General features: G+C 45.1%; 1 protein-coding gene across 4 annotated transcripts in view; it reads right to left on the bottom strand.

Moving 5' to 3' along the window:
* The window catches only part of ETV6 (ETS variant transcription factor 6), a 251,012-nt gene that overhangs the window by 4,442 nt on the left and 222,027 nt on the right, over nucleotides 1-24,543 (bottom strand). For all 4 annotated transcript variants that reach the window (XM_042945815.1, XM_042945814.1, XM_042945813.1 and 1 more), the window contains 3 exons: nucleotides 18,306-18,851; nucleotides 4,786-4,928; nucleotides 2,668-2,768 (listed from right to left, as the gene is read on the bottom strand). In XM_042945815.1, the coding sequence (XP_042801749.1) occupies nucleotides 2,668-2,768; nucleotides 4,786-4,928; nucleotides 18,306-18,851 (790 nt within the window). The remainder of the gene's footprint in view (nucleotides 1-2,667; nucleotides 2,769-4,785; nucleotides 4,929-18,305; nucleotides 18,852-24,543) is intronic.

Here is a 24,543-nt window from a genome sequence, read left to right as displayed (position 1 = left end):
TTGTCAAAAATCACTATTGGAAGCCTATGAACCTTCCAACTACTTCTGCTTCTCTTTTCTGCCCTTTATTGCTCAACTCCCCAAGTAGTACGATTTGTTGAGTCTGCACTCTGTCTTCTCCTTTCATCCCCTAACACTTCTCCCCAAAATCTGAAGTCACTGACAATCTCCCGAGGCCAAATCCACAGATATGCTATATTCGGCCTCCTACCCTACCTCTTTCTTCTCTTGACTACTCTTCCGTAATAAGCTTCTGATATTCCAAATCAGGCTTGTCAAGAAACATTTACTGAAAGCCTCTGTAAGGTATAAAATAGAATTATATAAAATATAATCCCCTCCCTTCTAGGATCTTATGACCTAGTTGTGGGGAGAAGGACTTCATATGTATAGCTATTGAAAATGCAAATCGTGATGTGGTTTAGGGCCAAGGGATCCAAGAGATGATGGAAGAAGACATCTGTGTGTGTTTGAGCATCATGATGGGTGGGACACTTGAGATAGACCTAGAGGGCATATATATTAAAAAAGCAAAAGTTAGAGGGATATATATTTCTGGCACAGGGGATCATATTAGTGTCGTAGGGTAGGTAGCTGGCAGTGTGTGTGATGAATTTGGAAGGCAGGGGAGTGGACCAGAGGTAGAAAGGATTATTGAATTAATCTAGGTGTGAATCATAAAGTCTAGACAAGGAAGCAACAAGAATGCTTTTGCCTTTCTTATGTCTTCTAAATTCTCATGAAAGTGCTTGTCATTGGTAGACTCCAACCTGGAATTTGCTGGTAAGAAATCTTGGGAAATGTGGTTTCCAGGCTTCTAGCCCTAGCAACATAGAATGGAGTAGAAACAGTGTGGAATGGAAGAGCCAGGGACAATCCTGCATAATGACTGACGCAGGTATAGGAGGAGTCAACAGTAACTCCAGCATCAAAGTTGGTTGCTTAAAACGACGTTGACACCACTGATGAGTAACAGGAATCCTGGATTGGGGGCAGGGGATATTTCTAGTATGTGGAGAAGGTATTTAAGTGGCCATGTACTATAAGAAGCTCTTGGAAATTCAGATTTCAGGGGGACTTCAGGGGGATCCTAGAGCTGGATACAGAACAAAGGCTGGTGAGTCTAACCATGAAGTCTAACTGAAGCTGTGTAATGGAATCATTTCATCCAGAAAGAACAGGAGCCGAGGACTACGTTTAGGGTCAAGGATGATGAGAAGCCATCAGCAGAGCCAGGGAAGCGAGGGTTCTTTTTTTTTAACTCCTTCCCATTCTGTTCCCATCTCTTGACTAAGCTTTTCTGTTGTTTTTGAAGACGTCAATTGTTTCTACCCTTCCCAAGTTACCATTACTCCTAATGCTAAATAAAGCTTGAGTTCTCTGCTCTCTCTAATCTATCCCAGCGAATGGATCTACTCATGCAGAGTGTCACTTGCTACCTGTGTACAGACAATTCCAAATCCATCTCTCTAGCCCCATCGAAACTCTTTTCTGTCCCATCTGCCAAACCCATAACCTGACGTCATGTCCGTCGATCCCACCTTCTCCCAGCCTTCCCTTGGTCGCCCCACGTCCATTACCATCAGTGTCAGTGACCATCCCTTCTACCTCTCCTGACTGGTCCTTGACATTCCTTTCTTCCTCTTCTCCTAATTCTTTCTCTTCTCTGGCAGAGTGCTTGGAATCACAATCTATGTGGTAGGTTAAATGGTTGGAACTCGTTAGCTGTGAGGAAGTCTGGAAAGAGGAGTGTCTAGTGCAGCAGCTTTCGGGCTTTTCGGATTATCATGCACCATAAAAAAATATATATTTTGGGGCACCTGGTTGGCTCAGTCGGTTAAGTGTCCAACTTCAGCTCAGGTCATGATCTCAGGGTCTGTGAGTTCAAGCCCCGCGTCGGGCTCTGTGCTGACAGCTCAGAGCCTGGAGCCTGCTTCGGATTCTGTCTCCCTCTACCTCTCTGCCCCTCCCCCACTCACGCTCTGTCTCTCAAAATATGAATAAACGTTAAAAAAATTTAAAAAAATATATATATTTTGACATCATGACTCAGCACGTACACACGCACACATGAAACAAAGGTTTCCTGAATCATTAGCCACTCTTACTTCATGTGACACAGTCTGATATTTTCGACTCTATCCCACCCTGTTCAGTTTTGTTCTACTCCATTAAAACAAAAAAAGTTTAGACTGACTCATTAAATCTATTTCATGATTCGCTAACGGGTCATGACCTGAAGTTTGACAAACGCTGGTTCAGAAACCTGCTCACAAGCATCAGGAACCTGGAAGTCTAGACCTAATACCTCGCTTTGCCATTGACGGTGTTACTTTGGCCGGTCCTCTTAACTACCCTGGATGTTAAATCCAGATAATACGATTTGATCACCGCATTATTTTCAAGTTGAGTCGCACTGTGCTTACTTAGTTTGGGCTTTGTGACAGGACAGACATAAGTTAAAAACAAAAAACAAAAAACAAAAAACAAAAAACCGACTTCTTTTCCTGAAATTCGAACAACCCAGCATCTGGTATGCAATTTGTAGCAGCGACGGCTTTCCGTGTCAGACAGGCAGGTAGAGATCTTAACAGCCTCCCTCCTCCCTCTTATTTAAGGAAAACAATATCCTCCCAAAAGAAGGAAAGGAGAAAAAGGAAGCGCTACCTGAACAAAAGCCTTTGTCCTGGCTCCTTCCTGATAATGTTTAGTTTGTAGTAGTGGCGCAGGGCTCTGGACATTTTCTCATAGGTCATGTTTGTTCTGTTCTGTTTGTTCAAAGGAGGAAGAGAGAAAAAAGCACAAAGACACAGTGACATAAACCTCTGAAAAGGCGCTGGGGAGCTATTAAAATAAAAGCTCTTTGGCTGCTCGCGTGGCCCTACCAGCTCCGGGGAGCTACCTGCCCCCCAGCTGCCCCCCAGGCCCACCAATTCCCACCCCCTTGGCCTTTAGACATGGGCGCCAAAATTTCTCTGAAGGTGAATCCCCTTTCGTCAGCAGTCTTGGTGCTGTGGCTAATAAAGTATATCCCACAGCAACCTCCCTCACTGCCTTCCAAGACTATGCTCTGCTGTGCTCCATGAATTTCCTGCAGGTTCCCCTATCTGTGGGTCATCCTTCACCGTCTGACCCACAGAGAATTTCTTTCTTTCTTTCTCTCTCTCTCCCTCCCTTCTTTTTTCTTTTTCTTTTCTTTTTCTTTCTTTCTTTCTCTTCCTTTCCTTTCTTCCTTCCTTTTCTTTCTTCTTTCCTTTTCTTTTTTCTTTTTCTTTCTTCCTTCCTTCCTTCCTTCCTTCCTTTTCTTTCTCTCTTTTCTTTCTTCCTTTCTTTCTTTCTTTCTTTCCTTTTTCTCTTCCTCCCTCCCTCCCTTCTTTCTTTTTTTTTCTTTCTTTCTTTCATTGCAGTGACCTTTCTCCAACTTGTGTTTCTGGTTTGTCATTTTAAGGAAGAGATTTTTTTGTTTGTTTGTTGGAATTCCTGTTGTGGAAGGAAGAATACAGTGGTTCCGAGCCCTGGGGCTCCGGGCACCATCGGGAGCTTGTAGAGGGATTTTTCTCTGTGACTCATGCACTGAAGAGTCTGTCAGTGGGGCCTTGCCGTATTTGGTCATGGCCTGCAATTAGGTCTTCCTCACTGGAGCCAGAGCACAGGCTTCCAACCTCTAAGGCTGCAGCCCCCCACCTCCCCTGCCCCCCAGCCCCCCGAGCTCGGCTGGGCCCCACTCTGTCCCTGCTCACTCAGCTCATCTGGGGCTGTGTCACCAAGGTGCTTTGCCTGCTTTGCCCACATCTACCTGGCTGTGGTCAGGCCTGGATCTTGGTTACTTGTTTTTGTTTTTTTAGTAGGAATACAGATTTACTTATTTAAATATTTTTTGAGGGAAGAGACTCTTTGCTCTATTCTTTTCTTATTTTATTTTATTTTATGCCCATTGATCAGTACTTTCTCCTGCCCCTCTCTCCCCAACCCCGGGCCACACCACTCCACTCTTTGGTTCAGCAAATTTGCCTGTTGTAGATACTTCGTGTGAGTGGCAACAGGCAGGATTTGTCTTTCTGGGACTGGCTTAGTTCACTTAGCAGAATGTCGTCAAGATTCCTCCAATGCCGTAGCCTGTGACAGGATTTCTAACCTCCCTTAAGGCTGAGTAATCTTCCTCTGTATGTATACGGCAGTGTTTCTTTATCCAGGCATCCATCATGCATGTTTAGGGTGGTGTTTCACCCACTTTTTACCTCTATGCACTTCAACAGTTTTCCTAACTCTAAAAGATTGGATCTTTTAAATTCTACTCCCTTTTCCCAGGGTGGAAAATTGTGGGGCGGACAGTTCTTGCCTGTTTGCTTTTCAAGGGGATATCACAGTCAGAATGTGAGCATTTCCATGTCGAAGGGGGCCTTTGCGGACGTGGGTGTTTCTCACTGAGTGGAACAGAAGTGATGCCTCCCCAGCTCCCTTGTGAGTCACAGAGCCCCTGTTCCTCAGCTCCTAGCGACACACGGGTGGCAGCACCAGGCGGAGGGGATGGGATGGAGGGCCACTTCCAACGCAGCCCTACCAGACCGGGGGTTGTGAAGTTAACTGGCATCTGGCATAAGTAACACATGGAAAGTGGCATCTTTACTTATGTCCTTCCCTTTGCAACTAATTGCACAGTGAGGAATAAACTAAATAATGATGGGCACACTTGGGGGGCAGAAGACAGACAATTATCCTCCAACCTGGAAATGAAGGCTTTATTTTGGCATTACTTCGCACAGCAAATATCTGGTGCCCTTTTACCTTATGGTTTCCCCACAGTCGAGCCAGTCCATTGGGATCCACTATCCGGAATATTTTGGATTCTTTGTCTTCCCATCGGATGAAGTTTTCGTACCGGCTGTCGGAAAGCAACTGATAGACGTAATCCCAAAGCAGTCTACAGTCTACAGAGGAAAAGGGCAAGAAAACACTTTTGATTATGTTTCTTGTTGAGGCCCTAAGAATAAGAACCAGAAAATAATCCAGTAGCCGCTCCTGCCTAGTGTGGATTGATGGTCTAACTTTCTTATTTCACAGCGAGGAGACCAGGGCCCAGAGAGATCTGGCAGATGGTGCTGGAGAAAGGCAACCTTTGACCCGTGGAGGCCTCAGAGACCATCCCGGCCAACGGCCTCCCCTCCACAGATGGGGATGCAGTGGCCTGGAAGAGGAAGCAGCCTGTTCAAGGTCATGACCGATGACTTGAACTTGAGCAGAGCTCACACAAAAGACACAGAGCAAGCCAAAAGAGGGGTAAAAACAGGCTGGTGGGGACTAAGGGTGGAAAGAGAGCCCCAGTGTTTAAGCAAGCAGTATGGTGTTCCTGGTGATGCTGCAGGATTGTTCTGGTGTTGGAGGCTGAATGGATACAGATGAGAAGATTGGGGTAGGCTAAAAAATGGCAGGAAAACAAGTGTGATGCGTGAAACGCTGCGGAAAAAGAAACTGTGAGCTAGCGTGGTTTTCAAAAAGAAGAGAGATATTCTCACTACAGCATCCCCCGCAGTTCTCGAAAACCAGTTTATTGTCACAAAATCAGCGCAGAAAGGAACCCAGGGCAAAAAGTCACTTTTCCCATCTGTAGGACCGACGTTCTGTCACTTGGCCAGGCTACAAATATTTACTGAGTTCATACAGGCCAGGTATTGTGCTAGGCCTTGGCTCCTGGCTGAGGGCTGGGATATTAAAACGAGAAGACACATACTGCACAGCTTTCCCTTGTTCTAGTGCTTTCTGGATTTGGGCCGTCATGGTCTGTGGTTTGCCCTCCAGGCCCCCTTGTTGGGTGGATGGAGACACGTCCTATCGATGTGTACTTTTGGAATAGTCTCCAGATGAGAGTAAGAGACTCCAGTTTTCAGGGGTTTCACTGTTGACTCTGGGGAGCTTTGGTAGGCTGGAGCCAGAATGGCTGGTCATGAATGATTGATTACCGAACGCTGTGTATGTGCTCAGCACGTGTCGTGCGTCTTTCCTAACCCTCTGAGGCCTGAGGGGGCCGGGATATGAATTCCTGGGCTCCTGCACTACAGTGTGCTGACTTCCTTATGTTGGGTGAGGCCCAGCACACCTGGGCAGGGAGTGTCTAATTGGGACGTGGAGTATTTTAGAGCCAACACATGCACCTCCCAGAGAATGAAACACACCCTTCTCAGGAGTATATTCACAAGGGGAATTGAGTCAGGTCACCCTGGGCAGGTTTCTTAAATCTTCCCGAGATTCTGCTTCCTCATATATGAAATGGGAATCACACATACTTTACAGGATCACTGCATTAGTGATATTGCAAGTGAAGGGAAAGTAATGAAAATAGCAACAATGCTACGTATTGGGTAGCCTACTAGCAGGCACTGTGCTGCACTTGACCTTGAGGACACCTTCTGAGGCAGGTGCTGTTGCTATTCCTATTTTATGGACAAGGAAGCTGGGGCTTAGAGGGTTTGGTAATTTACTCCAAGGGCACAGCTCGTGAGTGATGCACACACACACAGGATTCCAGGCTCTGCACCACTCTGAAGCCCGTGCCCCACCATTCTTCCTGATGGGTTTTCTATTCTCAGAGAAGCCAGTTAACAGGTAGATATCTGTAAAATTTTAGGCCTTTCCAGAACAAGGTTTAGCTCTGTTTAGTGTAAGCTTTATGAAATCCAGCCTTTTCTCTGAACAGCCCAAGCAAGGAACTGGCATAAAATGTGGCATTTTCTAAGAAGCTTAATCTTGCAGGAAACTGACATTAAACTTGAAATGACCATAAATCTCTTTACTATAGCCTCCCCCCCTCCATTATCTGTGTCTAAACATTAATGGAATGTGCAAGTTACTGTGTTTTAGAAAAGGACAAACGGTGCTCTTCGTTGAAGACACCAGCTGCTCTGCGAGTTTGAACCCCATTCTGGGGACAGAAACGGCCAGCCACTTCTATTACCCGCCTGCCAGCCAGAGGGAGAGAGTGGGGGACCCAATCCGAGCACCATAAAGTACCTGGAGAAGTCAGGGTCACACTGAGAAGACTGAGAAGACTCTAGCTCATTTTTTAAAAAAGTTTTTATTTATTTATTTTGAGAGAGACAGCGTGAGCAGAGAAGGGGCACAGAGAGAGGGAGAGGGAGAATCCTAAGCAGGCTCCGCACTGTCAGCACAGCGTCCGATGCGGGAGTAGAACTAATCATGACCTGAGCAGAAACCAAGAGCCGGACTCTTAACTGAATGAGCCACCCAGGTGCCCCCAGATCATTTTTAAGGCTCTTGTAACAGGACGACTCTATTTCTAGGCAAAGCAGTGGGGAAGGCAATGGGCCCTAACCCTCCTTGCCATTTCCTTGCCCTGGAACGCTGTTACTACAAATGGAAAACTGAGGACTGAGCTGCGGATTCAGTGTTTGTCCCATCATACAATGGCAGATGCATTTACATTCCCCCCCAGTCTCTCCCAGTTGGAAAACCTCTGACAAAACCAAATATTATCGCATAGAATGCCAGTAAATTAGAAGGAAAAACAAAGGGGGTCTGCGTCTAACTCCTATATCGCTCCTCCACATGGGAGAAATCATCCTCACTGCAGGGGCTTGGTGTCACCTGGATCGGGACTCAATTCTCTCAAGTGTTCATTTTACTAACATTGAATAGTAATGAACTATTGGATTGTCTTCAACGGTTTGATATAAAGAAACTGTGCCCATAGGAAGGTGAACAATATATTGCTAGTCCTCTCACCTCTCGGCCAACTGGAGCTAAAGTATAAAGCGGATGGTCCTTCCATCCCCTCCGCACAAAGACTTTCACTTTCATTGTGTCTGTGGTTTCTGTTTTACTGTTGTGGTACCTTCTACTTATCACAAAACAGTGCAGTGTGAACCAGACCATTTCTCCAAGCAAGGGCTTAACCAGCACTGGGGTCCATGCAGGGGCTTCAAACTGGGATCTTTATGTAAACCTTTTCCTAAAAAAGATCTTAGAGGGGTGCGCCTGGGTGGCTCATTTGGTTTGAGCCTCTGACTCTTGATTTCGGCTTGGGTCGTGGGATCAAGCCCTGCGTTGGACTCTGTGCTGAGTATGGAGACTCCTTGGGGTTCTCCTCTCTCTCTCTCTCTCTCTCTCTCTCTCTCTCTCTCCCTCTGCCCCCTGAAGATGTGTTCTCTCTCAAAAAAAAATTTTTTTTTAAAAAAAGATCTGGAATGCTATCTGCTCCTTGGTTGATAAATGAAGGGCAGGGCTTACTGGAGAATAGACTTCACCTATATGTTTCAAGAACATTGGATTCTTGCAAACTTTTCCCTTTCATAAATGTGAAAATAACCCCAAACAAGCTGCCACTGATCACTTTAAATGACATTTAATCCAGCAAAGCCAACATTAGCTGAGTAATAAAAATATGTTGACATTCAAGACATATTGAATTATTCAGTCACTAACAGAGGTAGCAACAGGAATTTTGTGGCATAAAGCACACATAAAGCAGTTGTTTCAAACTCAGAGTATTAAGTGGCTTTTATAACTCTATTGAATTGATTGTTTTGTTTCTTTAGTTAAAAATTATTCCAGATGATAAAAATAAATGCCTGATCATACAAGAGATTTTTTTCCCTTTCTTCTTCTTCTTCTTTTTTTTTTAACAATTAAAGTTCAGCCATGTGAGTTAGTTTGTTTTTAAGATTTCAATTAAATAAAAGGCAGAACCTTTTTAGTTCCCTAGATCCTCTGGAGGTTATTACCATAGTCTACCTGCAATTTTTCAGCTCTGTCAAAATCCACATCTGCACAGATACAATGTTCTTTGATCATCAATGAAAATGCTTAATAAATTCACCAAACTCTATAAATAAAAGATTATCCTATGATGTAACCCTCGAACATGCATGTGAAAAAATTTTATATTACAAAGTATTCATTAATTCTAAGTGCATTTCTCCTAAACTAAAGGGCCTTCTATATGAAGGCACATGGGTATTTTAAACACATGTCCATTATTTGGATTGTCTCTTCCATGAGAGGAAGTTTATAAAAGGGTTTTAGTTCAAGTGACGTGCCATTTTTTGGTTGCAGAGAGCATTCTCTCTCCTTCCTGCTGGGTGAGGTGCCCTGGGTACCCACAGCTAAAAGGCATTGTAAAAATTCCCTTCCTGTGGTTAAGGAGAAATATTTCCACTCCCACGTCTGTCTCTTACCAGAGACTCATTGTACACGCTCGCAGAGCAGAGACTGTAAAAAGATGGGCGATTCACACATAACCAACATAGTTTCTAATGAAAAAAATCATGCTAGACAAAGCTGATGTTTCAAAATCTGAGTGGGCAAGTTATCGACAAAGGGAATGTTTAATGATGGTGGTTAATTAAAATTTTGGGAAAGCTTCTGAGAAAGTAATTTTATGTTGTTCTAACTGCCCAAATGGAATTTTAAATGAAGGTCTGTAAACTGGAGTTCCGTGGGTATAATCACCAACTCACCAGACGGTGAGTGTCCCTCTTTTACTTAAGTTTATTGCAAAAAATTAATGGATTTATTTCAGGTTCAGCAACAAAACAGCTAAGTAACATACAAAATAGAAAGTTACTCCTCTGCTTGAGAGCAGTGGTTCTAAACCAGGGGCAATCTTGCCCTGTAGGGAAGGTATTTGGCAATGTTTGGAGATAATTTTGGTTGTCATAACTGGCGTGAAGGACACTACTGGCCAGGGATTCTGCTATCTTATAATGCACAAGTCAGCTCTCCCCCATTCCCCAACAAAGAATCATTTGACCCAATTACCACGAGTCCCAAGCTTGAGAAACTCTGCTTATAGGAACATGAGCTTTACAACATGCACAGCTCAGGGTTTTTTGTTTTTGTTTGTTTGTCTGGGGTTTTTTTTTGTTTTGTTTTTGCTTCCCACCCTCCCCCCCGCTCACCCCCAATTCTAGATCAGCCATTACCTAGAAGCAGATGAATCCAGCTCAGCCAACCCTGTGCTGATACACAGAGGTGTGTTTACAATGGGCAACTGCTTGCGCTCTGCCACGGCTTAGGGAAACAGAAACCATATGTGCACGGTGGCAAGCTGGGTAGGGGAGAAGTGAGGGTGAGGGATAGAGATCTGTGCTTCCTGACTCCACGGGGGCATGGGGACTGAAGCTGCAAACGAGGTTGGCCCTTTTCACCTCTGGTTGCATAAGGCGTGGAGTGAGGCTGGGCTGCACTGGCAGAGCTGAGCTTAAAACCCCAGCCCCTGCTTTGCTCAGGTGGGGGCAGCCCGGGAAAACTGCATCTCTACCTCCCAGCAGTCGGGCAGTCATGTCGTATTACAGAAATGTGTGTCCTTAAGCAAACTGGAATTTCCAGTCTCCCCGAGCTCCTTCTACGATTTTCCGCCCAGCCACTGTGCTGTGACCGTTTTATCTTGTAAAAACGTTGTCCTGAAACTTCCTTCTCTTTCAGGGCTCTTTGATTTCTCGGTAGTGCAGTGAAAATAAACTGCAGTGACTCAGCCAGTGTGAGAAGCTGGAGACACTTGGGATACTCCCCGAGCAAAGCCCCGGGGGGTGAGAGGGAGCGCAGAGGTGAATCTCCAAGGAGATAAGGAAACCTGGGCGCCTTGAAGGGGTGCCCTTTGCAGGCTGGTGTCACTTGAAACAAATGCCTCGGACACAGGCCTCCGAGGTCAATGCCCCTGCCAGCTCTGGGGTAGGGTGGGGTGGGGGTGGGGCCAGCTGTACCCGCTGCCCTCCCCTCACTCTCTGCAGCCCTGCAGTAGGGCGAAGAAAAAAAACGGAGCAGAGAAGGGGCTCTCGTGCTCAGTAATTAGCCGACTGGTGCTGTGCATTTACATGTTGTCTCATTAGTACTCAACAGAGCCCAGAAATGGGTATTAGATTTTTTTTTAATGTTTATTTATTTTTGAGAGAGACAGAGAGAGAGTGAAAGTGGGGGAGGGCAGAGAGAGGGAGACACAGAATCCGAAGCAGGCTCCAGACTCTGAGCTGTCAGCACAGAGCCCAACGCAGGGCTCGAACCCATTGACGGTGAGATCATGACCTGAGCCAAAGTCAGAGGCTTAACTGACTGAGCCGGCCAAGCACCCCTTTTTAAAAATAGAAAATACATATTTTTTTAATGTTTACGGAAATGGGTATTAGTATTCTCCTTATGATGGAGAAGGAAACCAGGCCTCAGGGACAGTAAGCCCCTGTTTGGAGACAAGACCTGGATTCCAATCCTGCTTATTCCTGAGTGCACGCTTTCCCACAGGCCCACGCTGCTTCCCCGGGAACACTCCGGGCCAGCTGTTGGTTGGGACCCCGGGTCGGGAGCCCTGGGGGTTCTGCAGAGGGTTATCTGCCTGAGACAGTGAGGGATGATGTGGCTCTTTTAGCTAGTACTGAAACCCTGGGCCTCTCTGGTTCATGGGAACACCCCACACCCGTCCTTCTCTTCCTCAAACACAGACATTTACACACAAGCATGCAAAGGCACATCTTACCACCGAGGCCCAGGAACGAGACTGCCCCTCGTCACTTTCACACTGAACACTTTAGACTTCTCTTTTATGAAGGCTTTTTCCCCTCAGGGTGCCTATGTGGCTCAGTCGGTTAAATGGACAACTCTTGATTTCGGCCCAGGTCATGATCTCACGGTTCGTGAGTTTGAGCCCCGAATTGGGCTCTGCACTGACAGCGTGGAGCCTGCTTGGGATTCTCTCTCTCTCTCTCTCTCTCTCTCTCTCTCTCTCTCTGCCCCTCCCCTGCTCGTGCTTTCTCTCCCTCTCTCTCTCAAAATAAATAAACTTAACAACAACAAAAAATAAAGTCTTTTTCCCTTCAAGCTTTTTCCCTTCAAGGCTGGTCCCGAGGCTCATTAATAAAAATAAATAATTAAGTCCATGAGCCTCACTGGAAACCACTTGGCCAGCACTAAATACCGTGGGGGAGGAAGTAGGCGTGGAAGCAGGGGGAAGAGTACAGAGTGACTTCCCCTGGCCCCCCCGGGCCCCTGAGGATGTGCCTCCAACTTCTTTGGAGGCTTATCCAAGCGGAGCTTATTTTTCTTCATCTGATTGAAGGTTAGAGGCTTCCAGGATTGAACTTCTGTGCATACAGAACTCATCCAGTCAATAAAACCAAATCAGGAAAGTACATTGTTCTAGGCAGGTGACAAATGAGCAGTACAGGAGACTCCGTGTCTCCTCGATGAGAATCTTTTTGTTTCTGTTTAAAATGTAACCTTGAGAGATAATAGGCACATTTTTGCAAGTGTCTTTAAAGATCTAAAAGATTGCCATGACGTGTGTTATTAGAAAAGAGAGCACGAGCTTGGGGGCGGGGTGGATTTTATGTCTTATCTGCTGCAGATAACCATGAAGATGCTCATGTTTGCAAAGAGAATCAGGGAGCTAAGCAAAAGTTGTGAGATAAGCACAAGAAAAGAAATATTCTCTATTTGGATGGATCATGGACTTGGAACAACCTGTCTGTACAGACCTGTAAAATCCCCACGTTTGTGCAGCAAATGAAGGACGATGAATTGATTATAAACCGGTGCGACAAATGAAACTTGTGTCCGTAGCAGATTTTTGGATTAAGGCCAGGGAAGGGACAAGCAGACAGGAAGTCTGGTAACTCAGGTTTTAATGGAATTGAAGAACTTTAAGAGAAAGCCAAATCGACTTAAAATTCTTCTTTGAAGACTTGGCTGTCGATAGTTAAAACCAAAGCAGGAGCTTAGTTTGTTTGAGGGCACAGAATCAGAGGAATCCTGCCTTATGTCAATAAAGACACAAAATTTGGCATCTAGAGATGCTATGCCCTGCCACCTAGAAAAAGGCCTGGCACATACAGATTCGTGATCATTTTTGAATAAATGGATGAATGACTTAACTGCACAACTCAGGTATGCAAAGAAACAACTTCTTCCACTTAACTGTATTTTATCGATGTTCATGATGCTATTGCAACTATTCCGGACTGGTCTGCAAACAGCCTACAGTCTAGCACTTGCCTCCTTTCTTACATCACTTGTTATTGTTCTTTCTACATGTCTTAGGCATGCCTCATGCTGTAAAGTGCAAGTAATTCCTTGAGAGCGGGGACAATGTTTTCAACTTCCGTATCCCACGTTATGCCTAGGATTTGAAGCACACTGTGCTGCACATCCGAATCAACAATGCCATAGAACGGGGGGCAGCAAATGTTTCCTGCAGCGTTTTCTGCAAATATTTTAGGCTCTGTTGGCCATACAATCTCTGTTGCAACCGCTCCACTCCGCTGTTACAATGCCAGAGTGGCCTCCCGACAACACTAAGTGAATGGGTGTGGCTGTATGCCAATAAAACTTGATTTACAAAAACAGGCGGTGGCTGATTTGGCCCACGGGCCAGAGTTTCCAATCCCTGCTCTGGAGTCCCAGGTCAGAAGGAAACACGGGTGTTGGAAAGGACACTGGAGGAAACTCAAGGCTGGACTCTGGATGTGCCTGAATCTCAGTTTCTTCATCTGTGAAAGACCCTTCTGGCTTTGAAATCACCGAGTTCTAAGAAGGAATGTCAATATGTACTAAAAACATGACTCACGGCATCACTGGTGCTACGTCTCATCACCTTATGGTGCTCACTGCCAATATACTCTTTGGATATGAAACACACTGGCAAAGCACAGACCAGTAAAACTTTCGTGGGCTGAGAAAAGTGCTAGAAGGTTCACAGATGCTGCCCCAACCCCCTATGTCTTACGGCCCCCACCACGCAATCCCTTCATGAGCATAACAAATAGAAACTAAGCCCAGAAAGAAGCAATTTGGGGATGCCTGGGTGGCTCAGGTGGTTGAGCATCCGACTTCAGCTCAGGTCATGATCTCGTGGTTCATGAGTTCGAGCCCCGCGTCGGGCTCTGTGCTGACAGCTCAGAGCCTGGAGCCTGCTTCGGATTCTGTGTTTCCCTTTCTCTCTCTGCCCCTCCCCTGCTCACACTCTGTCTCCCTCACTCTCAGAAATGAATAAATGTTAAAAAAAAAATATTTTTTTAAAGAAAGAAGCAGTTTGCTCACTGTTACATACACCACTGGCTATTCAATAAAAAGTTTGAACCCAGGGGTCTTGGATCACTCTATTCCATATTAAATCCTCTCCCATAAACTCTGGCTATTCTCACTTATTAACCTCAACAGCAGTCCTTCTTATCCTCTTAAAAATAAGTGATACCTTTAAAAATAAGCTACATGCTATGTTTAAATAGATCTAATTTGTGGTTTGTATTTAAGCTGTCTACCACCTCCTACATTTCTTTTATTGATTTTTTTATTAAAAAATTTTTTTAATGTTTAGTTATTTTTGAGAGAGAGAGAGAGAGAGAGAGAGAGAACGAGCAGGGGAGGGGCAGAGAGAGAGACACACACACAGAATCTGAAGCTGGCTCCAGCTCTGAGCTGTCAGCACAGAGCCTGATGCATGGCTCGAACTCACGAACTGTGAGATCATGACCTGAGCTGAAGTCGGACGCCCAACCGAGTGAGCCACCCAGGCGCCTCTCTTTTAGTGATTATTTTAATTCTTCTACAAGACCAATACCTAAGTAAACTATCATAGCTTTGCAGATCACCTCCAAACTGTATGATAAAATCCCAATTCAGTGATATTAGAAAGTGAGGGGAAAAAAAGAATGATGAAATATGATAGATTTTTAATGGACTTGGAGTCCTAGATTTATATTTCTACCTGAGATAGATAAAAATATACTGGACCTTACCTTGCTCTGGAGTTTTCTCCATCAGGAATGACCTCTCTTTTTCTAACCTTCACTTGCTCATATTCTAAGCATGCTAAGCCCAGCTGAAAGCCAGCCCCTCCGCGAAACCTTCCCTAACACCCCGACGCTGACTCCTATAGTACTTGACGGGAGTCCTTCACAGACCCCACACACGACACTGACCGCCAACTGCATTCAGCCTTTTCAAGATTTTCCAAGATTGTGTGTTAGACCTCCTGGCACACCCCACCCCCATGAACGCAGTCCAGTGCCCAAACACAGCAAGCTCCCAAATACATAAATCCCAAAGTACTTGAGCAAATGGCATCCGAATGGACAGAAATCTGGCTTCCCTTTTTGATCCGCATTCATAAGCGGTGTTTCCATCCACACCCTCTGGCGATGGCATTCGGCAGTGCTGTGCAAAAAGCTTCAGGAACTAAGTTTTCGCAGTATTCGTATCTGCTCTACAGATATGAAGGATTTTTATGGCTGTTCAGTAATGCCACACTTTACACAGGAATTACTCAATGAGTTTGGCCCCTAAGAAATAGAATTTTACAAGGATCTGGTGGTCCAAAAAGACACTAGAAGGGTAGGAGAGAAGAGACAGGGCTATCCCAAGTGAAACAAAAGGGCATGGAGCCCTGACGAGTTCGCTTCGGAGGGTTAGAATCAAGACAAAGTGTTCGATTGTAGACTTTCTAACCCTATCATTTCACCCTTGAGAAAAACAGTGACTTGCAGTTAAATCAGCTGGTCTGGATTTGGTTAAATTAGTTAATACTTACATCTGGAGACTTTTAAACTTGTGAGCATATCATTAGAGCTAATTAATCATAATTTTATAGATTCTATCAGACCGAGGAGCATTCCTCAAAGGGTCTGGGCCCTAGGGTTACTTTATGTGAATATTCTGACTTCCTAGGGTCATAAAGAAAAGCATAGACTCCCCTCTTCTGTGTGTTCTTGAGAGAGACAAGGGCATCCATGGGTGCCAAGGTTCATCACTGGGCTGGTATGATATTCCATGGAGTGTCTTATTGATGGGGCTAACTCCATCACGAAACAATTCTGATGTTTAGGAATAAGATTTTAAAAAATCGTAGCACAATTTCTTTTTTTTTAAAATTTTTTTTTTAGTGTTTATTTTTGAGAGAGAGAGAGAGAGCGCGCGCATGAGTGGGGAAGGGCAAAGAGAGAGGGAGACACAGAATCCAAAGCCAGCTTCAAGCTCAGAGCTGTCAGCACAGAGCCTGACGCAGGGCTCGAACCCACAAACTGCGAGATCATGACCCTGAGCTGAAGTCGGATGCTTAACTGACTAAGCCACCCAGGCGCCCCTTGTAGCACAATTTCTAAGAGACTAATACTTTAAAATGTATAAACCTATTAAATAAGGAGAAATAACTCCTTAAGTCTAAATCATTTAACTTTCTTGATGGATGGGCTTATCTTCAATTCCTAGAAGTCTCTGATAAGACAGCGTGACGGAGGAGGTGGACAGGAGGTATGTTGCTGGGGAAGGCAGGTTCCTCGAGAGCAGCACTACCAGCAGCAGCCAACGGCACAGCAGTGAGTGCCTTGTTGCCCTGTTACCCAACCCCTATTTGACCTTTGCTCCTCTGGGGCTCTGTTTCCTCCGTGGCTTCCCTGGTCCAGATGACTTTTCATATAAAATGAATATAGCGGTAATAAGCGGCTTCTAAGAGCTACCCGGAGAATGAGAAACAAGTAGAAAGTATCTGCAAAATGTCCAGTACTGCTGTATAGACCGTGCAAGAAATAAGACACGAAGGGTATGTATAGGCAAGAAAGGTCTGGCCTGGGAAGCGTAAGACAAGTCATTTATATGCTTCACAGTAATGTATTGACCCCATCCTCTTTCTCCAACCATCTGGGGAAATTCACGTGTCTTGTTTGAGAACTTTGCTTCTTTATAAACCCCCTATGTTTTTCCTTTCACGATTTGTTTTTAGATTAAAACATACATACACACATAGGCATATATGTAAAGGTAGAGAAAAAAATAACACGAATCCCCGTTGTATCCATCACCCAGCCATACAGCCGTTAGCTCACAGCCAGCCTTATTTTATGTACACCCCACCCATGCCTCACCCCCAGTGCCGTGGGATCCTTTTGAATCAAATCCCAGACACAGATCATTTCACTTTTCATGGTTTTTCAAACGTAAGTCACATTTCTTTACCATTTCATTTTCTTCATTCAACACACTCATGTAAATGATTTGTAACAGTAAAACTGAGGCAACACTGGAGGTGTACCTGGAGCCAGAGAAAAATTTAGAAACAAATAATTTAAATAAAAAAGGGATAATGCGTCACGGCAGAGGGAGTTAATGTAGCCTGTAGCTCCCTGTGCGGTCACGCTGTTAGGAGCACAGCTCCATCCTGGGGCTTAGTGGGGCTCTGGCCTGGGGGACAGCTCATGGAGGAAGGGGGCATTTCTTGCCTTTCCCTGACCAGGTCTGACTTCTCCTTCCTCTTGCCTCCCTCCCGTTACTGAACACATATTCCCCTTCAGCCCTGAGCGACCTCTCTGCAAAGCCCTTCCTCAATTCCTGCAGTCAAAATGCACCTTCTCCCTGCTTTGCTTCCACAGGACTTAATTATCCTAGCACACAGTCAGCACTCGATAAGTGCTCGTGTACCAAATGAATGGGACATATGACTGATTTCACCGTGCCTTACAGCTTAGTTAGTGGTTTTCCCATCTGTCTCCGCCAGTAAATATTAAATTCCTTGAGGAGACAACTGTTCCATCAGCTCTGTGTCCCCCTACTTCCTGACGCATTTATCTGTGCATAGTAGGTGCTCAACAACTGTCTCCTGAAGAGAGATGCTCTCGGAAAAGAGCTGCCCTTGCCAAGTGGCTGGAGGAACAAGTGTCTGGGGGATGACTTCATGTAAATTACGGGCAGACGAGCACAACACAATGTGTAGATTTTTCCCACTGGTTTCCACTCGTTTCTTGTCTGAGGGAAGCAAATTTGGGCTTGTCATCATAAAAGAAGAAGAATTCGGGAGTGGTTTCCTCTGTCCAAACGACCCAGGAACATCTGCCTCCAATACCATAATCGTGTTTTTCTCTCCCACCTTCTCCCAAGGTGAAGGCTACATTGAGTTACTGCCCACGGGACAGAATTACAGGTCTGAATCTGAGACAAAGGTTCTTTATGCTGTGTCTGGTCATTAATTAGCCGCTGGAAACTTCAAGACAGGGCCATTAGCATGCTCATAAACCTTTTATTTTAAATGTTTTCGCTTAGCCATGATTCTGATGTGACTCTCCTTGTAAGCTGGACGTAGGACATTTGTTTCTTAACATTTCTGAGGCTCATTAACTACTCCATCCCAGCGGCTCATTAACTAGCCCATTAGGGATTTCACTTCATTCAGGCAGAAGCCTCCGCTTGCCCTCACAGAACCTTTGAGGGCGCCTAATTGGGAACCTGTGTGAGGCCAGCTGCAAAGCTGGGGAGACAGCGGGGCTTGTCAGGTCTCCCCTGAGGCTGGAGTGGTCGTGAGGGGGGTGGCGCTCACCTACCTGCTATTCTCCCAATGGGCATGGCGTGTTCCTCGGGCGGGGAGACAGAGACCATGATGTGGTTCATGTACGCCAGGTCTTCCCGATGGGACAGGTTGATGGGCTTGCCTTCCCTATGCAGCCCGTCCTCGGAGAGCCTGGACTGTTTGAAATCCACGGAGTGCCGGGGGTTCAGGATCAAAGGGTGCATGATGGGACTGGGCATCAGCTGGATCACGCGTGTGCTCTCCTGCCGGGGGCTCGATGGCTTCTGGTGGGGCTCAGAGGACGGCGGGCAGTGGTTATTCTCCATGGGAGAGACTGACAGGGGGTAGGACTCCTGGTGGTTGTTCTCCTGGTGGAGCCTCGGCCCCTGGGCCCTCTCGGCCGGGGAGAGGCGGCGGATCATGTTGTCCAGGGGGGACCGGAGGGGCCGCTGCTCGGGGTCGGGAGAAGGCCGGTGATTGGCTGTGACAGGTGATCTAGACCGGTGCAACAGTTCAATGGTGGGGGGGTTGTGGTGCACGTTCTCCACCGGAGGCCTTGGGGTCCTCTGGACACAATTATCTGTGGAGCAGAGGAAGAGACCATCACTGACCCCGGTGAGCTGTCTGGAGAGGGAGCCTGCTGTGGTTATAAAGGTAGTGAGCACTGGAGCCCGTGTGTGTGCTGGGCAGCACCTTTCGTCCCTGGATATGGAATGTCTTTTTTGCTGCTTAAAAAAACAATGAAAAGGGCACCTGGGTGGCTCAGCCGGTTAAGCATCCGACTTTGGCTCAGATCATGATCTCATGGTTTGTGGGTTCGAGCCCCGCATCGGGGTCAGTGCTGACAGCTCAGAGTCTGGAGCCTGCTTCGGATTCTGTATCTCCCTCTTGTCTCTCTGCCCCTCTCCTGCTCTCTCTCTCTCTCTCTCTCTCAAAAATAATAAATAAACATTAAAAAAAATTAAAACAAAGTGCACATACTTGAAATTCTTTTCCTACACTAGACAGGCTAAGAATGACCACAAGCTTTCCATTAATCACTTACTAGTAGCTTATAAACACAAGGAAGCCAAATTTGTGTTCTTTAGCTTTTTGTTACTTGACTCTTGGATGTGGCTTTTGGATTCCTTAAGGGTTGCTTTCCAGATACTTTCACGGGCTTACATTTTCATTACTAAATGTATGTATTCTCTACCTCCGGGGCATTGTTGTTGGTGTTAATGATAATGACACTATTATCCTACTGCTAAAGCAGTTACTATATCCTTGGTACTGGGTTATACAGTTTAAAATGTATAACACTCCTAAGTAGGAGATGCTAATACCATTATTCCTATTTTACAGGTGATAAAAAGGAGGCATACAGAGGTTCAGCAACTTAAAGACACACAGACAGGGAATTAGACCCAGACTCTGGTAAATACTCTGGCAGGTACCCATTATAATTCCTGCCACTTTGCTATACAGAAACCAGGGGGAAAAGTATCAAAACCTGCTCTAAGCATGGACAGTGGGTCTGATTTACAGAATGACAATCTTGAAAGAAGATTTGGGATCTTTCTTTTTTTTTTAATTTTTAATGATTATCTATTTTTGAGAGAAAGAGAGAGACACAGAGTGCAAGCAGTGGAGGGGCAGAGAGAGAGGGAGACACAGAATCCGAAGCTGTCAGCACAGAACTAGATGTGGGGCTCGAACTGACAAACCGCGAGATGTGCTGAGCCGAAGTTGGACGCTTAACTGACTGAGCCACCCAGGCGCCCCAGGATCATTTTGTTTCTGAGTGCACAGACCCTATGAATGCTCATAGACAGGTAGAGGTAAGGAAGGAAAAGGAGGGATGGGCACCCCAACAGTGCCTCCACCCCATCCCCCTTGAACTTCCAAGCTGGTGATACTTGAGAGCAGGGACAACATCAGAAGAGTACATAGCTCAGCAACAGAAGTAGTCCTGTGGGCTGGGTTGAGGGATGGACCAGCCTATGTGTGGCTTTAGGAGCACCTGCTTAGGGGAGGGAAGGAACAAAAATCTGCCTACAAAAACGGAACTTGCTACAGTGCCTCAAACTCATCTTCGTGAGGTTTCTCTGGCCGCCTCTGTTCCCAGAGCTGTTGCACCAAAAGGATGCACACGCTTTCAGGTCCTTGCTGTGGTCAGAGATTTGCCCATGATTCTAAGTCAAGCAAGTCAAAGATGTCTCCTTTGTCCATTATGGTAATATCTATAGGAAGAACGTATAAAGGGGATCTAGGGATCTGATAGGGTTAGTAGACAGAGACTAAGGTGGTGGCCAAAACTTGGTGGTCCCAGTGTTACAAAGGATTAACAGAAAAATGGGGATGCCTCTAGATCTGTTATAGGAGACAGTGAACAAAAGAAATATTGTTCACGATCACTGAAAGATCACCTGCTTGCAGGCAAAGGGTTTATTTCGTAACTAACACGTAGCCTGCTGCCATGCATCTAAAAGTGCTTACTCGCTCGAACAGCTATCAGTAGGAGACTGGCTTAATAAATTATACTCTATCTGTAAACAATGGAGGACTACACAGCTATAAAACAGAATGAGGGGTGTGTCAATATTCTCCTAAGGCCTGGTCTTCAGGCTCTATGATTAGGTATGCGAAGGCAGGCGAAGTATTTGGTAGGCCAGCACCTTTCTGTAATAAAGGAGAAGGCGATTCCAGTCTGACGGATGACAGAGTGGCTTGTACCCAACTAACGTTCCTACATATAGAAATGATGGAACATTTATAAAAGTTATTTGAAGGTACTGGAGAACACTGAAGGGGGTTTCACTCTGGAAGGAAGAGAACTGCACAGGTGAGATCCAAATTTACGTAGCCCTGAGGGTCCTCCCCAGTTCACGTTAGCAGGGGGCCGGTAGAAAATGAACCGGAAGTTGTGTAATCTGTCAGGGAACAGAGTGTGGAGTTTCCCGAATGGCAAAAAATTGAGAAAGCAAACCCATAAAGGAGAGAGCCTCAGGGGGAGCAGCCGCTAAATTGGCACATAAAGTTCCCTCAAATCCTTAACATGTGCTCCTGAACAGCGCATGTGCAGGGGGAGCTCTAAAGAGCTCAGTGGAAAGCAACAGCTGTACGGCTGAAAGATAAGAGCAGGAATGTCAGTTACTGGCCCCTGTATTGGAGACAGAATTCAGAATTTGAGTCCTAGCAACAAAGGCTCTGTAAACACCTCCGGCTGTTTATTAGCCCAGAACGGCCACACCTTAGGAGTAAGGACTATGCTCCAGAACAAAGAGATTTTTTTGAGGGCTAAAGGCAAAACTGAAATGGATCTGCCCCAACCAAATGCAGGACCAAGTCTCCACAAATTCAAAGTGACTGGCTAGTCATTTACCTGCTGGAACAAAAATCAACATTCTTCAGAGGAATGTAACATAATCTAGAGTCTCTACAATGTATCACGTGTACTGTCCAGTATTCAATAAAGATGTTCTGGATATGTGAAAACAAAACAAAACAGAAAAATGTGACCCATAATCAACAGGAAAGGCAGTCAACAGAAAAAGACTCTGAGATAATCTAGATGTTAGTATTAGCAAAAAAGAACCTTAAAGGATATTGAGAAATTTAAGGGTAAGCACTTGAAGGAAATGATGGTCATAATGAGATATAACAGATAGAGAATTTCAGAAGAGAAATGGAAACTATAAAAAAAAAGATCCGAGTACTGAAAAATACAGTATATGAAAGATTGGACTGGATGGACTTAACAACAGATTAGAGATAACAGAAGGAAGGGTTCATAAATTTGAAGACAGATCAATAAAAGTTAAAAACAAAACCAAATAAACAAACGGATCCTCAGTGACCTGTGGAACAATATTAAATGGTCTAATGGATATGTAATTGGAATCCAAAGAGAGAACAGAAAGAATGAAGCCAAAAGAAAAAAAAAAAAAAAGAAAAAGAATAATGACCAAATTGGCTCCCAAATTTGGTAGCAACAACAAGAGCAAACTTAAAGACCGAGATGCTCAGCAAATACCAAGCAGGATAAATACAAAAGTTACATCCAGGCATATCATAGTCAAACTGCTAAAAATCAAAGATAAAGAGAAAATCCCCAAAGCAACCAGAAGCGGGGAAAAAGATACACTATGTACACAGGGAAAGTTATACTAATTATGGATAACTTCTTTTAAACACCCAAAGAGAGAGAGAGAGAGAGAGAGAGAGAGAGAGAGAGCGCTCAAGTATGTGCACAAGAAAGATATGGATGGAGACCTAAAGATTTAAAGAGACTTAGAGACACATAAACCATCTGCAATGTATAGACACTTGCTTGGATTCTGATTCAAGGAAATGGTAAAAACATTTATGACATAGTTGGAAAAAATGTGAACATTAATAAGGTATTTGATGATATTGAAGAACTGTTAGTTTTCTGGTGATGTGATGGTTTTGGGTTTATGATTTCATAAAGGGTCCTTATCTTTTCAGACCTGTACTGCTATATTTACAGATGAAATTATATCCAGAATTTGCTTTAAATTAATTTGAAATGAAATTAATTTGAAAGCAGAGAGTAGGTGGGGCACAGAAGAAACAAGACTGGTCATGAATTGATTAATGGAGCTTGTGATGGGTACACGGTGGCTCATTAACTAATTCTAATTTTGTGTAAGTTTGATATTTTCCACTATAAAAAGTTTTTTTTTTTAAAGTTTTATTTATTTATTTTGAGAGAGACAGAGACCGCACAAGTAGGAGAGGGACAGAGACAGGGAGAGAGAATCCCAAGAAGGGATTCTGGCAGTGCAGAGCCTGATGCAGGGCCCGAACTCATGAAACCATGAGATCATGACCTGAGTTGAAACCAAGAGTCGGATGCTTAACCGACCAAGCCACCCAGGTGCCCCTGTTTTTTGTTTTTATAAGTACTTAGTCAAGCTTGCAAGGATACATGTTGGGATAACAAGTACTAAATTCTTCACTTTAACCCAAATGCAAATACATGCTTACAGGGTACTTAACTGATTAGGCCCACGGAGTTAAATTTTTTTTTTTTTAACGTTTATTTATTATTGAGAGACAGAGAGACAGAGCATGACCAGGGGAGGGGCAGAGAGAGGAGGAGAGACAGAATCGGAAGCAGGCTCCAGGCTCCGAGCTGTCAGCACAGAGCCCAATGTGGGGCTCGAACTCACAAATGGCGAGATCATGACCTGAGCCGAAGTCCGACGCTCAACCGACTGAGCCACCCAGGCGCACCCCCCCCCCCCCCCACGGAGTTAATTTTAATGGCTGAGATTATTAGCGTGATAAAATGACCTGCCATCTTTTGGGGATGAGGCAGATTTTCCTTTCATAGCTAATAAGGATCTCAACTCTGCTGTCCACAAAAATGAATTTCTCTCTTCTCTGTCACAGAACACGATCATGATAAGCAACCACTTAAAACGGTTGCATTTCGAAGTTTCGTGCATTTTCTTCTCAATGCCATTTTCTCCCTTTCCTTAAAAGCTTATTAAGGTTTAACAATACCTAAGGATGATGAAGACCGTGTACTGAAAAATCCTATTTCCTGAGTCCATTTCCTGTCTTACAAATTTCAAAACAGAAACAGGCGTTGGCCAGTAGTCTGGTCACCTGCAGGCTTTCTTTGATGTCTTGGGCTTCAAGGATCAGCGTATGGGTGTGAGCTCGGGGCAAGCCTTAGGAAGTCTGGGTGGACTATGAGAGGAAGAATTTTCATGCCAAGGGTAAAAGAGGAACTGATGTAATGTCCTGGAGAGATTTCACTCTCCGTTCCTGCCCAGATCTTTGGGAACAATGAAGGAGGGAGACAGTGCTCTGGATAATCCAACTCAGATTGTACTTTTGACTCTGGGTCCAGGCAGGAACAGGACTTGGAGGAGCTTGATTTATTTATTTCTCTGCAGACACCACTCAAAGAGGAAGTACTTGATGAAGTTGATAACATTAATGGTAGAGAACTGGATCCAAGGGTATTTAATTCCAGGCTCCTGGTGGTCTGGGCACAACCACTGTCAAGGCCGAAAGTCCTGCAATAAGACCTTCCAAGCTTTGTTTCAGTTTGCAAAGCATGCGCCCACGTATGGAGTAGGCTATGACGCTCCTACCCTGCCGCCTGCTGCCCCTGTTATTACAAGTTGGCAGCAGGGGATGGAAACTTCTGAGACCAGAGCCGGCAGGCAGAGAAGCTCCGGACACAGGAAATGCACTGAGCGGACAGTGGGTGCATTAAATCCCCCAGATGTAGGAGTCTTCTGTCTAAAACA

The sequence above is a fragment of the Panthera leo genome, chromosome B4, assembly GCF_018350215.1.
Source record: "Panthera leo isolate Ple1 chromosome B4, P.leo_Ple1_pat1.1, whole genome shotgun sequence".
Lineage (NCBI taxonomy): Eukaryota > Metazoa > Chordata > Mammalia > Carnivora > Felidae > Panthera > Panthera leo.
The sequence above is the reverse complement of the archived record's forward strand: the minus strand, read 5'-3'. Positions and strand labels throughout refer to the sequence as shown.